General features: G+C 46.0%; 1 protein-coding gene across 1 annotated transcript; it reads left to right on the plus strand.

Annotated features, from left to right (window-relative positions):
• The first annotated feature begins 2,765 nt into the window (after positions 1 to 2,765).
• Positions 2,766 to 6,789, plus strand: LOC118517396 (transient receptor potential channel pyrexia-like). Its single transcript, XM_036063460.1, has 2 exons — positions 2,766 to 3,028; positions 3,106 to 6,789. The coding sequence occupies exons 1-2, from the start codon at positions 2,928 to 2,930 to the stop codon at positions 5,903 to 5,905; spliced, it is 2,901 nt and encodes a 966-aa protein (XP_035919353.1). The 5' UTR covers positions 2,766 to 2,927; the 3' UTR covers positions 5,906 to 6,789.
• The last annotated feature ends 15,948 nt before the right edge of the window (positions 6,790 to 22,737 follow it).

Below are 22,737 nucleotides of genomic sequence, written 5' to 3' on the forward strand. Positions count from 1 at the left end.
ATAAGAACTGCTTTGGTTTATAGTCTATGCACTAGTGACTGTTTTTTACTCCCCACTCGAACAGTTTTAAACGTTTCCGTTTTAAAATTTTGCTATAAATTTAAATTTCATCATCAAATAAGTTTTATTTAAGTAATTTGTTGAGCAAGTTGCATACTGTTAGGCGAAAACACTAGCATTTGATGCAAAAATACAAAACTAGAGATAAACTACTCGTAAGATGTACTCAACGACGTCATCAACACCATAATTGCACATTTGCCCCATCCCAGTCGTGCTGCGGCAACTGTTTTGACAGTCTTCTGCCCCATTTTTCAAACCCCTACCCCGGCACGCAATATGTTGGACCTGATTTTACTGCACCGGTTCACTGTCTGTAACCGTTTTATCTTTGTGCCTGTTCGCCTAGCTGTGTGCGAAAGTCAACATATAACCTAACGTTTGGTGTGCTTTCGGTCTCACTTGAAAATTCGTCACCGAGCCCACGTTTTTTTTTTCTTCCTCTTCTTACATTCCACTGCACACAAACACACACACACGCAGTTCAAACGTGAGGTTGGTGCAGGTTGTTTGGAGACTGGGATGACTTAGGAAGCAATAAACCAAGCTCAATATTGACTCTATCGAAATAGCCAAAATTATGCTACGGTGCGAGCTTCGCGCGTGAGGTAAGCGACCCAGTAGCTGGCAAAGTATATTGGTTGAATAAAAAAATGGAGAACTTATCTGTTTATGTTGTAAAAAAATGGAAAAATTGTTAAGTAGAGTAGAGAGTACGAATGTATCTATAATTTGTATTCGTGTTCAGTAGTGCTAGGTGCGCTCTAATGATCATAAGAAGCATAACGTTTGCAAACTTTTTATATTATCGATAAAAATTTAAATACAAATTTCACAGAAAAACATGAACCTTTTAAAATGATTTTAATGTCTTATTTTCATGTCAATGTGGCATTAAGTTATATTAAATCAAGCATTTAGCATTGCATGCACTATAATGGCATAGATCACAGGAAGGATTAGCCTGGAATCAAATACGCCAGAAAGTAGGCAATACAGTGTTTTTCTAAATCCTTCATCGCACCTTTGACCAGAATTCGAGTTCTGAAGTCTTGTTTATATATTTATTCTTCAGTTTTCAATTTAAAATCTCTCTCTTTCTCTCTTCCTCTCTCTCTCTCTCTCTCTCGCTCTTCTTGGTCTAACGACCTCTTCGGTCATACCCGCCATTTCTGGCTTACTAGACTTAATGATACCACGTAGTTGGAAAGTCAGCCCTCACTATTGGGGAAGGCGCTAAATGAGATATGCTGGAAGTAATTTCTCGTTGAGCCCTGAGCACTCTGATAACAGTCTTCTCATGATACTGCCGTGATATACCAGTGATAGTTGTGATTATCTCTGAAGTTGTCGACCTATCTCAGATCAAAAGTCAGTACTGACAATACCATAGATCTACGTTAGGGTGTTGCCTGTCGGACCCTGAGGACGCTTCTCCAGTTAAATGCCTTTGATGATGAACAAAACTGGGGCTTCTTCTTTTTTTCTTGTCTTAACTATCTGCTCGATCACGTCGGTCATCTCTCTCTCTTTCTCTCTTCTCGGACTAACGACCTCTCTTAGGTCATTTCTGCCATTTCTGACTTTCTAGACTTAATGATACTACGAAGTTGAATAGGCAGTCTTTCATTATGGGAGAGAACGGCCAGAATGGGATTTGAACCCCGGTCCTGCCGTATGAAGGCAAGTGCCGGAGTCGCCTCTACCACCAGGAATCCCCCATAATTAGGAATTGAATTACACTCTCTTTTTTTTTTTTTTTTTTTATTCATAAAGAACGGCCTGGCCGTATTGCTACACTCTCTTAATTCGCACATGAATATTGCTTAAATAACTGTTGGACCTTTATGGGATCTCTTTTTTTTTTTTATTCATAAAGAACGGCCTGGCCGTATTGCTTATTATGGGATCTCTTATCAGTTTTGAAAATGGATGTATGAGAGATAAAAAACAAGTGTTGGATAAAAGAATTGAAGGAGCTGGATTTTTTCTAGAATTTTTATAGAAGGATATTTTTATTTAATTACATGCTCTGAGTAAAGTCTTAAAATTGATTCGACTGTTTTTGATCAATATCCGTCTGAGGTGTTATGTTCCCCGCAGTTGAAGATAGTAATCACTACTTTAAACATTCGGAATAATACACTTACTCCAATACAAAAAATAGGCAAAGAATGCATTCGGAATTGCATACACTACACTACGAGTTAAAATTGGTCTGAATTCTGAGCTCAGCTGACTGGATAAACAAACCCACTGTTTGCTCAAGGTGTTATTCATGCTCCTCACAAACGATTTCATGACCTTCTACAAGAAAAAAAAACCCACACACACACAGCCGCAAGCGCGAGACGACGTCAAGCCAAAGTGAATCTAATTCCATCCCAAGATACAAAAAGGCCATGGTATGCTCCCTCTTCCAAAACCCTCAATTACGTCTAGTTTCTTTAGAGCAGCAAATAAAAAAACGAGGAAAACAACAATCACAACCGTATGCGTATGTCGCATTGTGACGAAGTCCACTCGCGAAAGAAGGGAACCGTAAATCTGTATTAGCCTGCATCGTCAATTGTCGTAACGAGGCGCTCGTTAATGGCTCATGCTCCCCTGGCATCTCGGCAGCATCGCACGTTGTTATCGCCGGTGGGATAAATTTACCGCGAGCAGGCACGCACACAATCTGTAAGCAATGTAGATAACGAGTCTATGGGAAGGCGACCGCTCATGCTCACCACGCTGGGTGCAGTGCGGACAGATCAGATCGTGCCCGATAGCGATCGGATGCGGTCAGGCACGAGTAGAATCTCTGTGTTGTGTTGAGTGAGCTCCAGCTTATCCAGTGTGTGTGTGTGTTAGTCGTTTAGAAGATGGAGAACTTTGGCTACAAGGAGGGCTCGTCGAAACCGACGCGGCGCCTCACGGCCAAGTCGATGAAGCGCCGCAACTCTCAGATTCCCATCAAGCCAAGGTAAGCCAAAGGGGAGTGCTTTACCGGGATCGACCGCTCAATCAACCTGCCACTGTACTGGCCGCATTCTCCCGCAGGTTTTCCATCTCGCCCGAGCTGAGCGTTCACTGGATGAACGATCAGGAAGCGATGGTGACGGAGGACTTCGAGTACATGAAGATCGGCCCATCACCACCGGCCGAAAGTGCGCCGATCATCTTCGACAGCTACGAGGAGTCGAGTCCCGAGTTCGGTATCGAGCTGTCGAGTGACTCGATCCGCACGGCGCTGATCGAGCAGCTGCGGCTTGCGTCGGGCCGCGTCCATCTGCTGGACAGTATCGAGCAGGGCAATATGGTGGCGTCGAACGTGAACGACTTCTTCGGTGGAGCGAGCAAAACCGAGAAGAACATCTGCTTTCTGTGGGCGGCGTTCGCGAAGCGTTGGGATTTGCTGGACGCGTTCATGGAGCATGGGTCCGAGCTGGCGTTCCACGACACGAACGGCTTCACTGCGCTTCATCTGAGCGCGTTCAGTGGCTGCCTGAACTGTGCGAGTGTGCTCGTCGCGAAGGGTATTGACGTGAATCTGCAGCCAAAAGCGTACACACCGCTCCAGTGTGCTGCGTTCGGTAATGCAGCACACACCGCTCTGTTTCTGCTCAGCAAAGGGGCACGGTTGGACCTTTGCACGAGACGAACGGGTGGGGAAGAAACGCTTCTACACTGTGCCGTCCGGGCCAATGCACTCGACTGTGTGCGGCTGTTCATCGCCGAAGGTATGGACGTGAACTCGATCAAACCGAGCGGCATGAATGCGATCCATCTCGCTGCCGACCTGGGACACGTTGATTGTTTGCGTGTGCTGCTGGCCGCTCCCGGTGCCGACCCGAACATACGCATCGGCATACGGGAGAAAGAGTCGACCGCACTGCACCTGGCAGCGGACGAAGGCAATGCGGCGTGTGTGGCGCTGCTGCTCGAGCAAGGGGCAGAGGCGAGATTAAAGAATCATCGCGGCTTCACACCACTACATCTAGCGTCACGTACGTCCAGCTTGGAGTGTGTGGATCTGCTGCTGCGGGCGGGCAGTGCCGACCCGAACGAGGAAGACTTTGACATGCGCACACCACTACACACGGCGATCGGTCGGTCCGAGTCTGCGTTTCACATTATCGAGACGCTCATCTGCTGGGGCGCGGACGTTAACAAGAAGGATGTGTTTGGCTTTACGCCGCTACATTTGGCCGCCCTGGACGGCTTGGCACACTGCGTCGAGATACTGCTGTTCTACGATGCGGACGTTACGGCCAAAACGAAGAAAGGTACGACCGCACTGAACGTGATCACACGCAAAACACCTGGCTCGCTCGCGATGATAACGCAAAAGTTTGACGATGCGATGACGCTGATTCACTCGCAGAACCCCTCGGAAAAGGAGGTAGAGCTGGAGCTGGACTTTCGTACGATTCTGCAGCACTGTTACCCACGGGAGATAAGCTACCTGAACACGCTGGTCGACGAAGGGCAGAAGGAGATGCTACAGCACCCGCTCTGCTCGGCTTTCATCTACATCAAGTGGGGCAAGATCCGCAAGTACTACATCGCTCGGCTTCTGTTCTGTTTCATCTTTATCCTGTTCCTGACGTTGTACGTGCTGACCGCACTGGCGCACAACTGCTATAACGGTAGCAAAGATATGGAGGAAACGATCCAGGAGCAGGAACTCTGCCAGAAGCAATCCATCCTGGGTAATATGTTGCGCCGGAACCCGTTCGTGATGGAGATGCAGTGGTTGGTGCTGGTGGCGATCACGTTCGTCGAGATCTGTCGTAAGCTGTACGGGATTACGGGCTACTCCTCGATACGGCGGTACGTGACTCAGATGGAAAACATTACCGAGTGGTTTATCATCGTGAGCGTGTTTGTCATCTCGTACATCTACACAAAGCGTACCTACACCTGGCAGAATCATATCGGTGCGTTTGCGGTGCTGCTCGGATGGACACATCTGATGGTGATGATAGGGCAGCTACCAGTTTTCGGTGCGTACGTTGCGATGTACACCAAGGTGCAGGTGGAGTTTGCGAAGCTGTTCATCGCGTACTCCTGCATGCTGGTTGGGTTCACGATCAGCTTCTGCGTCATCTTTCCGTCCTCGTCTTCGTTCGAGAATCCGTTCATGGGGTTCATCACCGTGCTGGTGATGATGGTAGGCGAGCTGGATCTCGAGCTGCTGATAAACGATCCAGACGGGAAGGATCCACCGTTTATGCTGGAGCTGAGTGCGCAGATAACGTTCGTACTGTTTCTGCTGTTTGTGACGGTGATCCTGATGAACTTGCTGGTCGGCATTGCGGTCGACGACATCCAGGCGCTCAAGAAGACGGCCACCCTGTCCAAGCTCGTGGGACAAACGAAGCTCATCTCGTACATCGAATCGGCACTGTTTAACGGTTGGCTACCCAACTGGTTGCGTAGTTTGCTGCATTACACCGCCCTCGTATCTCCACGTGCCTACCGTGTGATTCTGAGCGTGAAACCGCTCAACCCGGAAGAGAAGCGTCTACCGCGCAACATCATGATGGCGGCGTACGAGATTGCGAAGGAAAAGGAACAACAGTTGGCGGCAGTTGGTGATCCAACGATTGTACCTCCCGGAACGGACGGTGCCGTAGGTCAACCGGCGGAGGGAGCTCCACCCGGTGCCGAAGGTGCGGAGGGTATTGTACCAAGGACCGCCGAAACTCTGGACGCCATCGCCACCAAGATCGACCAGAGCACGGAAAAGATGAACGATGTTTCGCGCGAACTGCAGGAGCTGCGGGCAGTGCTCAAACAGAATCAGCAACTGATCGACGAGATTGCGCGGCAGGTGTGCAACACCCAGAAGGAATAGCGAGGGCCGGAAGATTTAGCGATAGGTATTTTAGCGGGTTTTTTTTCAGCACTGTTTAGTAGCACCAGCGAGCACAATAAAGCGGGGCAAACATTACTTGAGGTTTTGATGGGTTTCGCCTACCTCGTCTAGCATTGGCCAGCCTTTTGGAGGGACATTCTCCAAACTCTTGATGCTACAGGTTTTTTTTTCGGCAGCTTCCGTTGCCGTTCCCGGCACGGTATGGAATGGCGGGGGGGGGGGCTGTTTTTGCTTCGCCCACCCGGACGCAGTGCGCGAAATGGAAAACTGCTGTCGTATGCAAATGATGACGGGGTGCTTAGGGCATCGGTTCTTCCCGCATTCCAGCCGGTCCAGTGGAGTGGGCCTTTCGGGTTTTGGCTGCTTTCTTGAAGATTTCTCCGATGCTACTTACCCGTGAAGAGATGCCCGCTAAGCCGGTAGGAAGCGGATTCCTGAACCTATGCATAAGAAAGTAATGAAAAACGACTACGGCTACTCGTTAGAGTTCGTTCCACAGCTTGACCTTAGCATTATCCACAAGCGTTTTTTTTTTGCACGCTTCTCCTCCATTTATTCAAAAGGTTCGACTTTTATTCGATCGCGCAACGAATGTTTGGGTTTTGTTTCTTTAAGTTCGCCCCACGCGCTGTCGGTTTTATGCAAAACCAGTAATGATGTTGATACGCGTTCGAGCTGAAACCGAACTGGCATCAATGAACCGTGCGAAGGTAGAGAAAACACAACGCGAAAACGCATTAAGATGGGAAATGGAAAATGCACTCGTTGAGTTCCACTGGTTTGGTTTTTTTTGTGTGTGAGTGCTGTAGTGGTAAGATGGTAAAAAGAAGAGTAGAATAAAATCAATCTTATGCGCACCGTAACTGAACAATCGATGGCAGGAGAGCATTATACTTGCTTCAATTGGTTCAATTTTTTGTTATACTGAGCGGCAATCAGCCTTAAGGTAAGGTTTACAGTAATGTAGCGATTCTCATTTCATCTCTTATTAAACATCATTTCAGTGGAATGTAACGATGATAGTCTGTAGCCTTATCCATCCAGCCCTTGATGTACTTGACGATCGTTGACTTATAATGAGGCAGCATAAAGAAAGACGGTAACATCACAGCTTTCAACGAAAAAATGGCAGCTCATGGGAACAAATTTAAGGAACAATTCTCGTACAAGATAGATCTGGTGGTTTCAAATTCTAACAGGTTCTAACTGATTCCCGGAAGCTGGAATGGGAACTTCAGACATCGCCAGACTGATACACAGTAGATGTGATTCCTCGGCCAATAGAGAGACCTACCATATGAGAACTGCAAGAAAAAAATGGAAGAGATAGAGATAAGGACTCTCCTAAATAAATCCGCATGCGTGTGGCTCTGTCACTGAGCGAAAAGGATCAGTGAGGAGCGAGAAGATATTCTTTGGTTGATGATCATGAGATTTTTCTTCTTCTTTTTCCTTTGCAATACAACCTCGAGGGGTTTCAGCCTGCCCTTTCTGGTCTTTCAGTGATTTGATTTTGCCTACGTACGGGGATGCGGTCTGGATGGGATTCGAACCCCTATTTTATTGGCTCGGTCATCCTTTCAATCTGTTAATATGAAGTACTGTTCCGGAAAACTCAAACGGTAGGACCGGGGATCGAATTACATCTAGACCGTCTCCCCGTACGAAGGACTGATCTGGACTGTTCCCACGTAGCGAGGACTTCTCCATCTAACTTCTTCTTTTTCTTCTTTGACCCAACGGTCTTTTAGTTCATGCTTACCATGTCTGGCTTGCTGGACTAAATGAAACGGCGTAGTTGAATAGCCAGCTCTCATTACGGCGGAACGGCCCAGATGAGATTTGAGCCCCGATCCTGCCGTATGAAGACCGGCGCTCCTCCACAGAGCCGCCGGACAATACAACTACGTAGTATCATTAAGCTGACTGGCAGGTATGACCTAAGTGGTCGTCAACGAGAGCGAGATAGAGAGAGAGAGAAAGAGAGAGAAAAAGAGAAAGAGAGGGAGAGCGAGTTACGCATCAACCGAGCAACATCAGTAGTCGGAAGATTGATCTTGAATCTTCTGCCCAGGCGATCATATTTTTGCTACCACCACACCTCATCCGGATCGGTTAGGACATCAAGCAGACTACGATGTTTGCATCTCAGAAACTGAAAAAATAAGCGAGTGGATTTCTCCATTAGGTATTTGTGCGTGAGGTTTAAGCGTCTTATCCGAGGGCGCACGATAGGGCTCTCTAGTCTCGGCTAGAGTCAGTATCAGCTCATGCGTAAATAGATGGCTTTACGAGATGGAAAATTGCTCGATGGAAACTCGAGGTAAGATACAAGTGTTTCCCAATATGGATTGGCTAAACAGGGCTGCTGTTATATTCCTCAGGATCCCAACGAGACTGAGAAGTTCTTCACGGTGTTGGATATGTGGATTTTAGAAAGATAATTATAACTTATAAATAATAGTGATGAAGTGGATCGAAGACAGAGAGGAACGACCCGAAAGTAGACTGAGCTTCAAAACAACTAGTGTGATAGATTTCAAAATTAATTTCGATTCCTCCTGAAGACTCGGTGAGTCCTTTTGCCCTGGTAGCGATAATCGAACATGCATTAACTTTCACATCGTCTCAAATCAACACCACCGAAAACAGTGCTCTTGATGGTAAACCGATCAAGAACCATCAAGAAAAATGGTTCCCCATAAGCACACACACACGCACACATTACCACTCAGCCCATAAAAAAGGGGGCGCGCGCGTGAAATTATCCAGCCCCCATCCGAGCAGAAAAACCCGCGGCAAACATCCCATTTAGTGCTGATCCTGCCGTATTAAACCGGTGAATGGGTTTTGTTGAGAAAACAATAAACAATCACCACCAAACACATACACACGCTCGAGAAGCACGCTCTCATACAATGGAAGAAATAAATACGGTTCGGAATGATCCTTGCCGTTGGGAAATCCTACATCAAGCCGGTTGGAAGCCCGATTTTCCGAATCGTTCGAGTGGGATGGGCATCGGTGGCGAAAATAGAGGGAGGCCGGGTGAGGGGAAGAAGGCGGAGATGTTATATTCATTTTCTCCTTCCTGAGCTCCACCCGCGCAACAGCCCCACTCCTTACTTGGTGTGCGTGGCCACCTCCATAACAACCGCCAAACACATTAAAAAACCGGAAAACCTTTTCATAGCCAACGGTTTTTCGTTAGTCATTTTTTACTCTTCTTTTCATCCATTGTGTGTATGCATGTGTGTGTGTGTGTGTGTGCGTTAGTGTGTGGAGAATCCAGCTACTCGAAGAGTTGCACCCTTCACCCTCGCAGTACCGACACATCCCATCTCCAGAACTCTCTTCTTTTGCCACGCTGCTTTCTTGCGTCCGTAAATCTGGCAAATGATTAGAGCAGGCACAAAAGCGTGAAATGTTTCATCACCCAAACACCCACCCCCACGCAGCTCCATAAATGCAACCCCAGCCCGGGGGAAGGAGCGGGGAGGGGGAGACTGGTGAAGAGGGGAGCGGCGATCGAGGAGGAGGGTTTAGTAGCATGAAAAAAAAACATAACAAATGGATCGAATTGCTCGGGCATATAAAATAATTTTGCTTTTTATTATCAATTTTCACTTACTTATGAGCGCCCATTTTTCACACCCCCTTTTCGTATGCCAGCGATGAGGCGAGTTGCAGACGGAAGAGGATATAAATTACGGTGCGGCCTTCCGATGCTTCTGTTGCTGGAAGCATCATAAGCTAAAATAGCACTCGAGAGAGCGAGTGAGCGAGAGGGAGAGAGAGAAGGCACAATCACTGGAAACAAAAGGGCAGCCATCATCCATCTCCTAGCCCGCATCGACAACTCGGTACGATTAACGGGCGTAACATCGTGTCCTTCCCACGTTTCCCACTTTTTTTTTGCACTGTGAGAAAAAGGTTATAAACGGGGAAACTTAATGTTCGTATCATTTCTTCCGGCTGTGATGGCTCGAATCGGTAAAGTTCATTGATAAGCGAAAAGCAAAGGACGACCTGCATCGTCTGCGACCTGCAAGCGTCTCCTTGGGACTGCCAAATGGGTTGGGAAAAATGGCTCAAGACTTTCATGGAGGAATATGGTGAAAAAGGCAGGAGGTAAAAAACGACAACCAATGGCTCCGTTTATGAGTGTAAAATAACATATAAAAGAACAAAGCATTTACACCCGGTGCCTCGTAAAGTGAAAATCATAAAAAAGGGGATACAAAATATAAATCCACTACCAGACTGGCGGTTGGGCTTGGGTTGCTAGTGTGTACTGCACACATCGGTGCTAATTTTAAAATAATAAAGAATCATCTCACTTGACTTTGGGATGGAGTAGTGTTGGAAGATTCGGGATTCGGAAGAGTCAAAGATTCAATCCTTAGAAATATTTGGATAAGATTGGATCCTAAATTACGGATTTGAACCTGATTCGGACTCGATAGGGATACGAGTACAATCCGAATCCGAATCCGAATCCGAACTGAATCCGAACCAAATCCTATCCGATTTTGTCCCAATTCTGCTCAGTGTCTGATCCGAATCAAATCCGAATCCGTTCAGCTTCTGATTCGAGTCTGTATCTGTTTAGAATTTCATCCGCATCCGATCCGAATCCTGGTAGAGATTCGAGTTGAATTCGTTTTGAATTCCACAGGGATTCCATTATGATTTGATTGTGATTTGATTGGTATTTCGTAGGGATTCGAGTGGAATTTCATCGGAAATCGATTGGAATTCGATTACGAGTCGATATGGATTCGATTGGATTCGATTGGGTTGTGAATGAACTACGCAATAATAATAAAAAAAATGTTAAAAATGATTGAAAGATTTGAATCTCCTCTGCGAATCATTTTTTCCCATCGCTAGAACCGAACGTAGCAGAAGTAAAAAAGAGCAGCAAATTGTCGATTGTTAATGAGCAATAATCAAACATCAGTGGCAGCTTTACGGCTTTTCCAACTCTTTACTTCCCCCCGGCTTCCCATTAATATGGCATTTAAAATTTTATCACGATGACTTTATTGAAACAAAACAACGGGGGCCAAAAAAAAGAACAAGCACTCGAAACACTTTTCTTACGGCACCGTTAAAAAGCAAAAGCGCACAAACGACATCAAAGCAGAAGCAAATTCGCCATAATGCACAAAGAAAGGCGCAAAGATAAAGCAACTACAAAATGGTTTATGGTAAATGCATTTGTTGCCATTTTCGGTTGGGGTTTTTTCGAGTGCATGGGGTGGAAGTGGGGTCAGTGGGTACTGTTTCTCATTAAAACCTTTCTGGCCGTGGGGAAAAAGAATCTCCGTACACCCATTAAGCAAGATCCGGGATAAACGGCACTGAAGTGGTTCGACTTGCACGTAGGCACCGGGAAAGCGGTGCTTTAGGTTATTTTGGGGATGGAAAATTCATCAACCAGATTGAGAGGGGAAGTGAAAAGATGGGGTGAGAGGGGGGGGGGGGGAGAGAGAGATTTTATTTTTTCTCCTGTTTTCTTTTTAAAAGCCAGCTGGAGTTGGGCGAGTGCAATTGCAACACCAGTTTTTCTTTAATGCATTCATTTGTGAGCCTTAAGGAACTGATGGGAGTTTAGGAACATATTTGGTGAAAAGCAAAAAGTGGAAAAGTTTTTACTCTTGTTTGTTCAATGGAAAATACAAAACAAATTGAAAGTTGGTGGAACCATAAAACAAGAAAACTATAATAAAAAGGAAAGAAAAACAACAAACAGAACGAAACATTCATGATAAACTACTAGGTAATGGAACAAGCAGGGTACAGAGGAAAACCGCAGACGAAAAGGAGAAAAGGTGATTTACAAAATTATATTTCTTTGACCTTTCACATTGGGTGCTTTTTTTTTGCTTCCCAAGTAAAGAAAAGCCTTTACGTTGTTTTGTTTCTTTGCGTAGTTTTTAATCTTTATGGAAAATCAAACGACAAGATCAGCTGATTTTTTTGGTTATTTGTTATACAGGCTGCTGTACTATTTTCGTGAACATGAAGTAATGAGTTTTTTTTAATAAAAACTAATTTTAGAGGCCAAAATGTTGTTAAGAATCATTCATATGAATCACCTGCGGAAAAGGTAAACCTTTGATATGAGAGTTGCGTACTTTCAGGCGTATGAGCTAGATAGATAGAACCGAATAAAGATACATTCATTTAGGCACATTAATTGCTTACTTTCTTGCTTAATATCAACAGAAATATGGTCAGTAAATCCTACTACAGAAAAGTTCGGCTTAAAGTCTTTCCAAACGGCTTAGAAGACCGGCAAATGGTCTGGAAAGGTCAGAAAAGTCAAATGATGTTCGACAAATTGATTGCAGGGCAGCTTTCCTAAAGAAGGCTACTGGAAGAACATGCACTTGACCAGGTACATCGCTTCAAAAAAAAATCGAAACGCGCTAGGCTTTTTTATTGCAAGCCTCCACTCAATTTTGTTGACACTCCAGCAGAAGAACGGCAATTGTGTCGCGAAGCTCTCGACTCATGCTGATGATTCAGCGTAGCAGGCTGATATTTTCGCATATGGCGTCCTCGATCGAATGAATGAAGCACTAGGACTGAAGTCCTCTGTTTCGTATTTCACACGACACAGTTTCGCAGCATTCGCGTACAGAAAATGGCTTTCAGCTGGAAGAACCATGCGCGAAGCGATAAGGTTTCTTTCTCAATATCATGTTTCAGAGCGATGAGCTTCGAAAGCTGGACAAAGTGAGATTCGCTTCCGTCCACCTGTGATCCATCATCAATTGGGTTAATGGCAAATGCTGAACAATTATAATAAGTTGGTCATCGATTAAATTAGGCTGGTTTGAGCTAGTGTAGCGGCACTCAGAGGCCAGTTGGATCTCGTAGAAAGTTGACTATCTCATTCTTGCAATCTTCTTTGGGGATAGGTCACTGCAGGAAGTTTACTAGCCGGTAGATAAGATTCTGAAGTCCTCCTGAACGTCCGACTCTCGATCGCGGCTAAGACTTCATCGTTGAACAGAGCTTATTTCTCAGAGGTGTATGTCAGTACTGGGACTATGAATGTCCCTATGACTATGAATGGTTGGCAGCCAGGACCAGGGCAGGGCCGCTGGTAGTGCCACCATCATTTTGCTTTTCACCTCGTTAATCTCTCATCCAATGATTGCAACTACCTCTACAAAAGTAATAAATTTTTACTAGAGTTAAATACTTTCATTCTTTGACTTCCAGAAAAAAAACTATTCGAAAGAAAAGATTCGCTGTAAGAAGATGGGTATAAAACGATGTTATTGGTGGCAAAAATAGAGCAAGCCCACAATTTTCGACTTTTACCATCAGCGTCAATTTAAATTGACTCCATATTTAAGATTAAAGCTTTCCTTTCTAGCAGCCAAATGTTCCTTAAAATTGTGTCCAGCAAGAAAAAAACACACCGGTAACCGGTTAAAGCAACTCGCTCACAACAACGCACCGCCCAGCCCCCCCCCCCCCCACTACCCACCCTCTCTTAAACTTGGTACCGGACTGTCACTTCAACTTCAAACCTCAAAAAGTCACCTGAAGGGTCTTGTTTTTTCCCTCTCAACAGGCCTGCCACAAAACGCATGCAAATGTCCGTCCGGCTAACGCTTTGCTCACCGATTCGCATCCCCACCCCACGGCTTTCGTGTGAGTTTCGGGTTTTCCCACGGGTAGGGAGAGGTGGCAGAAAAAAAGAAAATGGAGGACTGGTATGAAATTTCTTTCCATTTAACTTTTCCCACGTAAATTGAAAACTATTACTCTTCAATTTGTGCAACTTGCACTTGCCGTGTTGTTTTTTCTCTCACTCTCTCTTCTCTCAGCCTAGTTGTGCACTGTTCAGTATGATAGAGGTGGTGGTGAAGCGATGGATAAGAACGCCTGGGAAAGCCTGGTCCGGGTATATGAATTTGTCCCCGACGGAGAAAAAGTAAAACTTCTTCACGCGGGGAGTTTTGAACCGATGTTGGGCTCACTCTCTCTCTCTCTATCTCTCTCTCTATCTCTCTCTCTCGCTCTCTCGCAGTAGTTGGTAATAATAGTCTTCCCTATATTCTGATGATGGAAAACAAAAAAAAAAACAGGCCACCACAAGGGTGGGAAATAGGAGTTTCATATTCGTGGAAATGTGGAAAAACTACGCGACGAAAAGAAAAGTCACTGATAGGCAGCTTGGATGTGGGAAGGTGTTTTTTCCTCACCACTGTTCCTTGTTGGCGATTTTAAAAAACAAGACGACCGTCGGAGTCTCTTTTGCATCTTTGGACTTCTGGGTGGGTATGAAAAACGAGCACACACACACAAAACGAGTAACTGGCCTCGAAACATGGGCGAGTGAACACTTGTGCCATAAATAATGCGACAAGGATGTAAATGTAATTTAGCTGTCAAACATACGATCGTTTATGAGCGAACTTTCGGAAGTTTAAGATCGGAAATGATGATGAGGACGCCCGTGGTGGCGTGTGGCAGGGAAACCTTGTTCGCTGCGTCAATTTGCCAACGCGTGTTGCGTGCGTGATGCCGGTAAATGGCAGTTTCATTTAGTGCTTGTTTGTAAGCGAGTTTCCCTTTTTTGTTTAAAGCAACTTTTGATGAGCTGTCAACATAAGTTAGTAGCTGTTCGAACATATGGATTAGTGTTGCTTTGTGGGTAGAGGAAACGATGTCCCCGACTGTAGCTAATTGCTCGCTGGATTTAGAAGTGCAGAAAAATCCAGCACAAGCATCGCGACGAGAAATCACTCACTCCAATGCAGATTTACATCCTCATCGACTTAAAGCGCTCCCTTGGATTCCCGGTATGGGCTCAGCTTGCAAAACTACAGGCACGTACTCGTCGCGTTCGAGCTGCATTGGCGTAAGCCGTTTCCGAGCAGTGTACCGAAAAAATTTACATCTATATACGGCCAATGGTTCTCCTTTTTTTTTGGTTCGTCGAATTCCCTCTCACGCTATCTCAAGTAACGATCGCTCGAAAGATTGGTAAAAGGCTGGTGTGCCAGAAGGGGAATATAAATAGCATGCAGCAAGGTTTTGGCTGCTCGGTTGATTCGGGACTGGCGGCGGAAGTGGAGCGGCTGTGATGCAGTGCTGGATTGGGGAATGTTGTAAGACGGAAAAGATGGATGATATATTGCCAGACGACATCTCTAACTCGCAGGTGGCTGCTTCTTAACCCTTAAAGGTGCTACATGCGGTAGGTTTTGCCCGTCTGTTTTAGGTATTAATTGTAATAGGAAATAGGAATAGGAATGCAGGATACGAAATAGAATTTGGAATAGGTTTTGGAATAGGACCCGAACCAGGTCTCGGACTAGAACCTGGATTCGAAATCCGTCTTGAACTCCAACTTGGACTCAAACTTGAACTAGGCCTTGAAAACAGCCTCAGACCCAGACTCAGACCCGGAGTCATACCTGAACTAGGCATAGAATCTAGGCTCAGACTCAAACTTGGACTAGAACTCGGCCCTGAACCTCGGACCTGGCTTTGGACCAAAAATAGGATCCATTCAGACACTTACTCGGACACGAACCAGGGCTCGGACTAGGGCATGGCATCAGATTTGCACTTGGACCATGACGCAGAGCAGAGTTTGGACTCAAACCCCGACCTGGAATCAAACTATGGTAAATACTCAGACTCGAACCTTGCCTCGGATTCGGATTCAGATTAGGATCCAGACTCGGACTTGAACCATTCATGCATTCGAAATCGATCATAAACTACAACCTGAACTCAAACTCGATGCTGAACACAGAACTTGCCAAACTAAGAACGATATTTGGACTAGAACTCGAATCCAGCCTCAGACCCAGACTTTGACTGAGACTCGGACCCGGAGTCAAACCTGTACTCGCACTCAGACTCGAGATAGGACCCGGTCATGAACTCGCAATTAGGTAAGATTCAAAACAGGACTTAGGTTTGGACTAGGATCTTGACATGGACCATGATTCGGACTTAGTATACAATCGCGGAATTGAGCTCTCATACTAGTACTCATACTTGAACTCATACTAGGACCCAAGTCGGACCTAGACATGAAATGAGATTAGAATCCAGACTCGGACTAGGACCTCGTCTTGGGTGCGCAATTAGGTAGGGTTCAGACCAGGGCTCAGATCCAGATTCGTGCACAGAAACGAACTCAAACACTAACCCAGACTACACCCAGGGATAGAAACGGGACACGGAATCAGATTTGAATCGGAACAGAGTTCAGAGCAGAACTCGGACCCATACTTGGACCTGGACCAGGACTAGGATTCATTTAAGGATCCAGAATTGAACTAGGACCCAGACTCCAACTCGGATTCGAACTTGATGTTGGACCTAGGCTCTGACAAGGAGTCGAACCTTACCGAATAAGAGTCTAAATTCCAATTAGGATTCAGACTCGCATTAGGACTCAGACCTGAATCCGAAACCAGGACTCAGTCTCGAACCCACATTTGAACTAAAACACGGACCAGGAACAGGAATACGACAATGCATCAGACCTGTATTCCAACTAGAGTTTAACCAGAACTTAAACCTTGACTTGGAGCTGAAAGTCATAGACATGGACCAGTACTCGGATCCTAGTGTTTTCTTCACCGATATAAATGCTCATTGAAAGAAATCTAACACCCTTAAAGAAGGTATACCGAAAACATAGACTCTATTTTCAGGGTTAAGATTCACCACACTCTATACCTTGCACCTTTAAAGGATGTTCCCATTCCATCTAGCATTGCTGATTTTGCCTTCCCTATTTCCTAATCCATATTTCCCATCCTTAGCACCTTCGGTTCCAGAACTTTTTGATACGCCTGCTAACGGGCTGCGAGTCGACAAGTGAGACTAATTACTTTCCTTTCGGTCGCAATAAAAATCGAATTACTGTTCCCGTTTCCCAACCCCACGGTGGGAGGAATATTATCCACGCTGCGTTGCCGCGTATACACCCCACTGGAACGGTGTGCAAATCGTAGTGAGAGCAAGGATGAGAAGAGGGCGAAAAAAAAACCCCTGTAAAACACCGCTTCCAAAACCCGTGTTTCTGTTCTTTGGCGTGCTCTCCTGCTTACTCAAAAACCGATATCACCTTAAAGCGTGTGTCGTGTCGGTGAAGCGCCATCTGCGCCAAATGCGGCAAACCGGGTCTCGGATGCTTAGCAGCCGGAGGGCATGGAACGAAGCCTCGGGAGATGCTGCATTTCCCTTGATCCAACTCGGCTTACGCTGGGTTAGGGTTTGAGGATGGATGAGGATTTTCTTCGGTGCTTCAAACCGCCACACCAACACGAGCCTTTTTTTTCTTCCTGCCTCAATAAGGCGCCTTCGATGTGTGAGGGGGGGTTTTCTTCTGCTTCACTTTCGCTGCAGACGCGAGTACGGCCGTCACGTAGTAAACTACCCGGCACGGTTTCCGTGGGTACTGGCGGCTACGCGCGGGGCAGTTTTGTTGTAAAGCACTTTTCAATGATGTCCTATCGTTCATCGTTCACCAGGCGTTTGCGGTAATAAATGGTTTTTCCCGGAGGACATAAATCACACCCTTGGATAGTGGTGCTGCACTGCTGGGATAACGGGGGAAGGGAGAGTGGGAGGCCCATCACACATACGAACGCACGCAGCCAAGCTCGTTAAGTATTTCCTTATTTCGTTTGCCTGGACTGGCGAACAAAATCGTTCAATCGCGAACGACCCGCTCCCAAGCTGGTTCCAAAAAACCCAAAGCAAGAACCTTTCAGACGGGGGTTCGGGTTGGCCGGTTCCTTGCAGTAAACGTGAGGTGGTGCAATCTATTGAGGCGAAGGTATTTCTTTGGGCCGTCTCTTCTTTTTAGATTCGAATTAGTTTGGAAAGTAAAATACCTTAGTCAATACAACGAGCGATTATGTATCAGGTATTGCATAGCTTTAGGCGCTACTGACAGACTCTGTATCGTGCCGGACACACGCACCAGTTTATTTCCATATTCTAATAATCTTGTCTTTCTCCGCAATAACGCACACACATACTCTCATATGAAAAGAACCTTCTTCAACTCACCCAAGTGAGTGGGCGACACTCGCATATTTAAAACACAATGTCCACAAATCCATTCCAACATCATCTCACCTTTACGATGCGGGTTTTTTTTTTTCTATATCGGATGGTCCATTGCTTTGCCAATGTCGGAAACCTGTCGCACCTCACCCATCAATATCTCGATGATCAGTCTCTCGAAATTCGACCCTATACCCGGTAAGTGTTGTAAGATAAATCGAGCAGTGGAGATGCAGTTCGGTTTGGTCCATTTTGTTCGCTTCTTACGACCATTCGGTACTATGGTGGGACTACCGAACTTGAGGAAGCCCTCAAGACAGACAGTGTCCATCCCAGCACGGTGGTGATGCTCGAACAGACGAGAGATTTATGTTTATGACATTTCGTTTTTTGTGGGTGGCATCGATTGAGGTACAGGTGAAGCGTAACACTGGTGACATTCATTTTCCCGCCCACGGGCAAACGGTTTGTGAGAGTTTGGGTGACCAAAGGAAAGAAAAGAAAACAAGGAAAGGTAAAAATAAGGTGCTAAATAAAGTAACCGCACATCACCATCAAGTGTAGACTGGTGCCATCTTGCCTGGTTTCGTTTTTGCTGCCCAGTTCGCCCCAGGTGGAAATTGTGTGCTGGAAAATGCAATCGATCGAATGAATGCGGGCTGGGAGTGGTTTGCTTAGCAAAAAGATTAAATTTTTCCTTTCATTCTCATAGACACACACACACACCCACATATGAGTAAAATTCTTCTAAGAGCCATCGGATGGTTTTGTAAGAGTAAAAGGGTGCAAGCAAGCCTTCGTCGGATGTGCGACCGGGGTAAAGGTCTTGCAATGAAACACTTCTGGGATCAAACATTTGTGGAGCCTTGCTGAAGTCTTAACTACGGTAATGTTAGGGCAGTACAAGGATCTCACAGCAGACGGTTCCTTCAGGAGCGGGAAAGCCACAATCATTCTGGCGGTTTATTTAAAACATGGCAATCCACTCCAACCGTTGGCCACAAAACTGGCTCCTGTGTTGGGGGACGGTCGTGGGTGGAGGTGTGGGTAAGTGGGAACGGGGAGGAGGGTTTCACAACTAAGTTACACAGTTTTCTTGAAAAAAACTCCCTTCGAAGGCGATAAAGAGTCAGAGAGCAAGGAAGAGATATGCTGGGGAGAAAGAACAAAAGAAAGCGAAGATAAATGTGCAACTGCGACACACACTGATACCACATTCTATAGTCACACCTTTCCATTGGGCATCCAACACGCATATCCTCAAACTGGAGAGGCTACAGTATCGTTGTCTTAGACTCGCACTAGGGAGCATGAAATCCACACACAACATGTCCCTAGAAGTGATGATCGGAGTGATGCCGCTGAAACTACGTTTTGAAATGCTGTCATTTCGCCTTCTAGTCCGTTCTTCAGTATCAAATCAATTGAAGAATTCATTCAAAGCGATTCTAGAGACAGGTTTTTAGAGCAAGATCTTGAAAATCTATGAAGATTTTGTCGCCCTACAAGCGCATCCCAGTGCTCCATAGGCATTAAACCGTGGTGCTTTTCCTGAGATCTACAGTTCCCTTTTAAGACCTTACCGAATGATCTTCACCCGATGGTAGTTCCGGGCATGTGTGAGCCGGACGACTCCTTTTCTCGATCTCTCCGCAAGTGTCCCTGCGGCCTTGGTTCGGTGGGCTCTCTGTGGACCGGGAATTCATACGCATGATGTCTCGACTTATGTCGAATCATTTCACGTTGCATGCACATCTGCAGCGTATAACTCTGGCTCAGACGAAGGTGTGTGGCTGTGATGACGGATTATAAGATGTGCATCACCTTCTGTGGTCCTGCGTGGAGTTTGAAACCGCAAGACCCTCCTTGTTGGGCGCAGTCGAGGGCATCGGCAGACGACCGGGTATAGAAATCAGGGAAGTGTTGGCGACCAGATACCTTGCTTACATGAGGCTCATCTTCCGATTCGCCAGAGACAACGGTCTCATCCTTTGATTCCGCATCTTCATTATCCTTCCAATCCGTATCCGCCATTCTTTTTTTTATTCGTTGTGTTGTCTTTGTTGTAAGTGTTAAGTGTTTTTTTGTATTGCCACGGGTGATCTGTTGACGGAGCAAGAGCAAGAGAGTTGAGTAACAGTGTTCCTCATTTCTGTCTAGTCTTGATGGGGCCTGCCCGTCCTGGCTGACGTTGGGTTCGGAGGTGGTCGGCGGGTCCAGCTTCGTGATTAGCAGAGACCCTGCTATTACGGGATGGAGCTCGCCGTTACCTTCTTAAATCGGTGCTGGCCTGGTCGAGATTGGGCTATCATTGCTGGACAGTTTGACGAACACTCTACACAGGCAAATGTTTGTGCTGTCAAAATTGTTGTTTTCTTTTTGTTTTGTTTCAGCCCAGATCCGCCACACGGAAGGATGGAGTTTCATATTAACACAACCTTACCGTGGTGAAAAGTGTAACCAATTAATAATTCTCATTTAATTACAACTTCCATTTGAAACTCGTCTGCTTCTTCGTTATTGGCCTAACGACCTTGAGAGGTCATGCCTGCCATTTAAGGCATTACTAGACTTATTGATACGGCATAATCAGATAGTCAGCCCTCACTAAGGGGGAATGGACCCAGATGAGATTTGAACCCCGGTCCTGCCATGTGTAGACCGGTGCCGATGTCGCATCGACTACCAGGCCGCCCTCAAAACTGATCAGTAAACAATTTTTATTATAAATTAAGATGGCTTTTGTATGATATGATAAAAAATCACTCCTCAACTCGGTTCTTCATAGACCATGCAAAATTTAAAATGACCTAATGATCTTCAAACCGTTACCTATTTTTTGTCAGAAACTGGCCACCAGATATAAGACGTTGAAGAGAGATAAAATGTTATAAGATTTCAATAGTGTGTAAGTACAGGGTGCATCTATGGAAGTTGGTAGCAGTGTAGTACTAACCTCACATCCATGACTTCATAACGACTTCTATGAGTCGCTTCGGTGTGTTGGGCCGTGTGTGTGTGCATATCTCGAAATTGTGTACTTGTGAAGCATATTTCTATATTTTCTCGCATTGTGGCATTTCCGCAAATCACTTTCCCGGCCGCGGGACTCCTTCTCCACTCACTCACCCACCTTCAAAACCCCAAAAACTCTAACCATTTGCAGAAGCACACACATGTTTAGGCAGCATTCTTCTTTCTCCCTCACTCACCACACCTAACCCTCCATCTTTCTTACCCTTCTCTCCACTTACCTCATTTAGTTCTTATTTATGATCAGCTTGTTATCGCCATCTTCCTGCATTGCAACCTTGATTTTCTTCAGCCCGCAAGCACCTTTGAAGTCACAAATCCTTGACACCTTTGCAACTTTGCAACCGAGTCCTCCAATCCCCACGATGCACGCTGGTGCCGTGACCAGGAGCAGCAGGTGTGGTGAAAGCAAATCCCGTACGCCCACCATTAGCCAAGCACAAGCTGTGCAGAGTGCTGCTGTGAGGTGGAAGTGATGTGCAGTTTGAGCACTTAAAATTATTTATTGTTATTGTTAGCTTTACCACATCCAGGGGGTTTTGTTCCCCCGTGCAGCCACGCGATCCCATTCAGTTGTAATGCAGTTGCAGACAGTCAGGACAGGATGCTTTTGGTTGGGTTTGTAATGGCCACAAGGAAGCCGGGTGCAGCCTACGCTTAGGCAAAGGATCAACGATACACGCTACATAAATCAGCCAACGTGTTTGGTTCGCTGTTTGGCTGGCTGCGCGATACGATGAGCCAGCTAAAATCATGCCAGGAAAAATATGAGAAAATTCAAAACAGCCTGTCCGAGTGTGAAGAGCTTGCCGCTTTTTCAATGGTGGCATATGAAATTCAAAATAAACAATATCCATTTTAAAAGGCTTTATTAAAAAGCGGATATACTACCCACTGCGAAGATTACACGGGCCATGAGAAAGGCTGGGAAAGCAACGGAAAGGGACCAAACCTATGGAACGGATAATTTTCCAATGGATTTCTCAGTCAAATTCCAAACCACCAGCACACCACTTGCGACGGTCCCAAAAGCGAGCTATACAACTCACTCTTTTGGCCACCAGGAACGTCTGCAGCAGCACAAGCAACTGCCACGGGGAGCCATTTTGTGGCGTGAAAGAGGCAGCACAGCCCAGTGGTGCGGTAATGAATCAACAAAGCACAACGCTGTCCGACAAAGTGGTGAAAGCAAAGCCAAAAATCCAACCGCGCCCATCGCGCTGCGGGGAGAAAAAACGAGGAAAAACAATGGGAAATGTGGGCTGGGAAAAGGTTAAACAGAAGCAAGAAAACACATCACAAAAGAGGCTGAAATGCAAAAAGAAAGCGCACAGTTCGATAAGGTGTGAGAAGACTCGACTCGACATGAAAATGAGTGGGTGGTAAAATGAAAGAGAAAATGCAACAAAAACCCCCTTAAACCGTAACCCCGGATTTGGGGAATAGCTGCACGCCTGCCAGAGGGTGGCGCGAGCTTTATTGTTGTTTTTCCTCGCCATCCTCCCAACTAGGTGGAGGCCGCTTCGCTTCGCTACTGAGGTGGAAAACTATCCAGCCGGAGCGTGCGTGTCGGCGGGAAAGTTCTTCCCTTTCCACTATTTCCAACAAGGTGCAACGTTTGGAGGTCAGTCAGTCTTAAGGCTAATAGATTCGGCGGGGGTCGGGATCTACCGGGTAGAATGTTTGCTTTGCGGCGAGAGTGAATTGAG

The sequence above is a fragment of the Anopheles stephensi genome, chromosome X (genome assembly GCF_013141755.1).
Source record: "Anopheles stephensi strain Indian chromosome X, UCI_ANSTEP_V1.0, whole genome shotgun sequence".
NCBI classification, from domain to species: domain Eukaryota; kingdom Metazoa; phylum Arthropoda; class Insecta; order Diptera; family Culicidae; genus Anopheles; species Anopheles stephensi.

Excerpts from the sequence above, each read along its gene's own strand:
- LOC118517396 (XM_036063460.1), top strand. The coding sequence starts at position 2,928 with ATGGAGAACTTTGGCTACAAGGAGGGCTCGTCGAAACCGACGCGGCGC. Across the intron at positions 3,029-3,105 it reads CAGATTCCCATCAAGCCAAG|GTTTTCCATCTCGCCCGAGC; the intron begins GTAAGCCAAAGG and ends ATTCTCCCGCAG.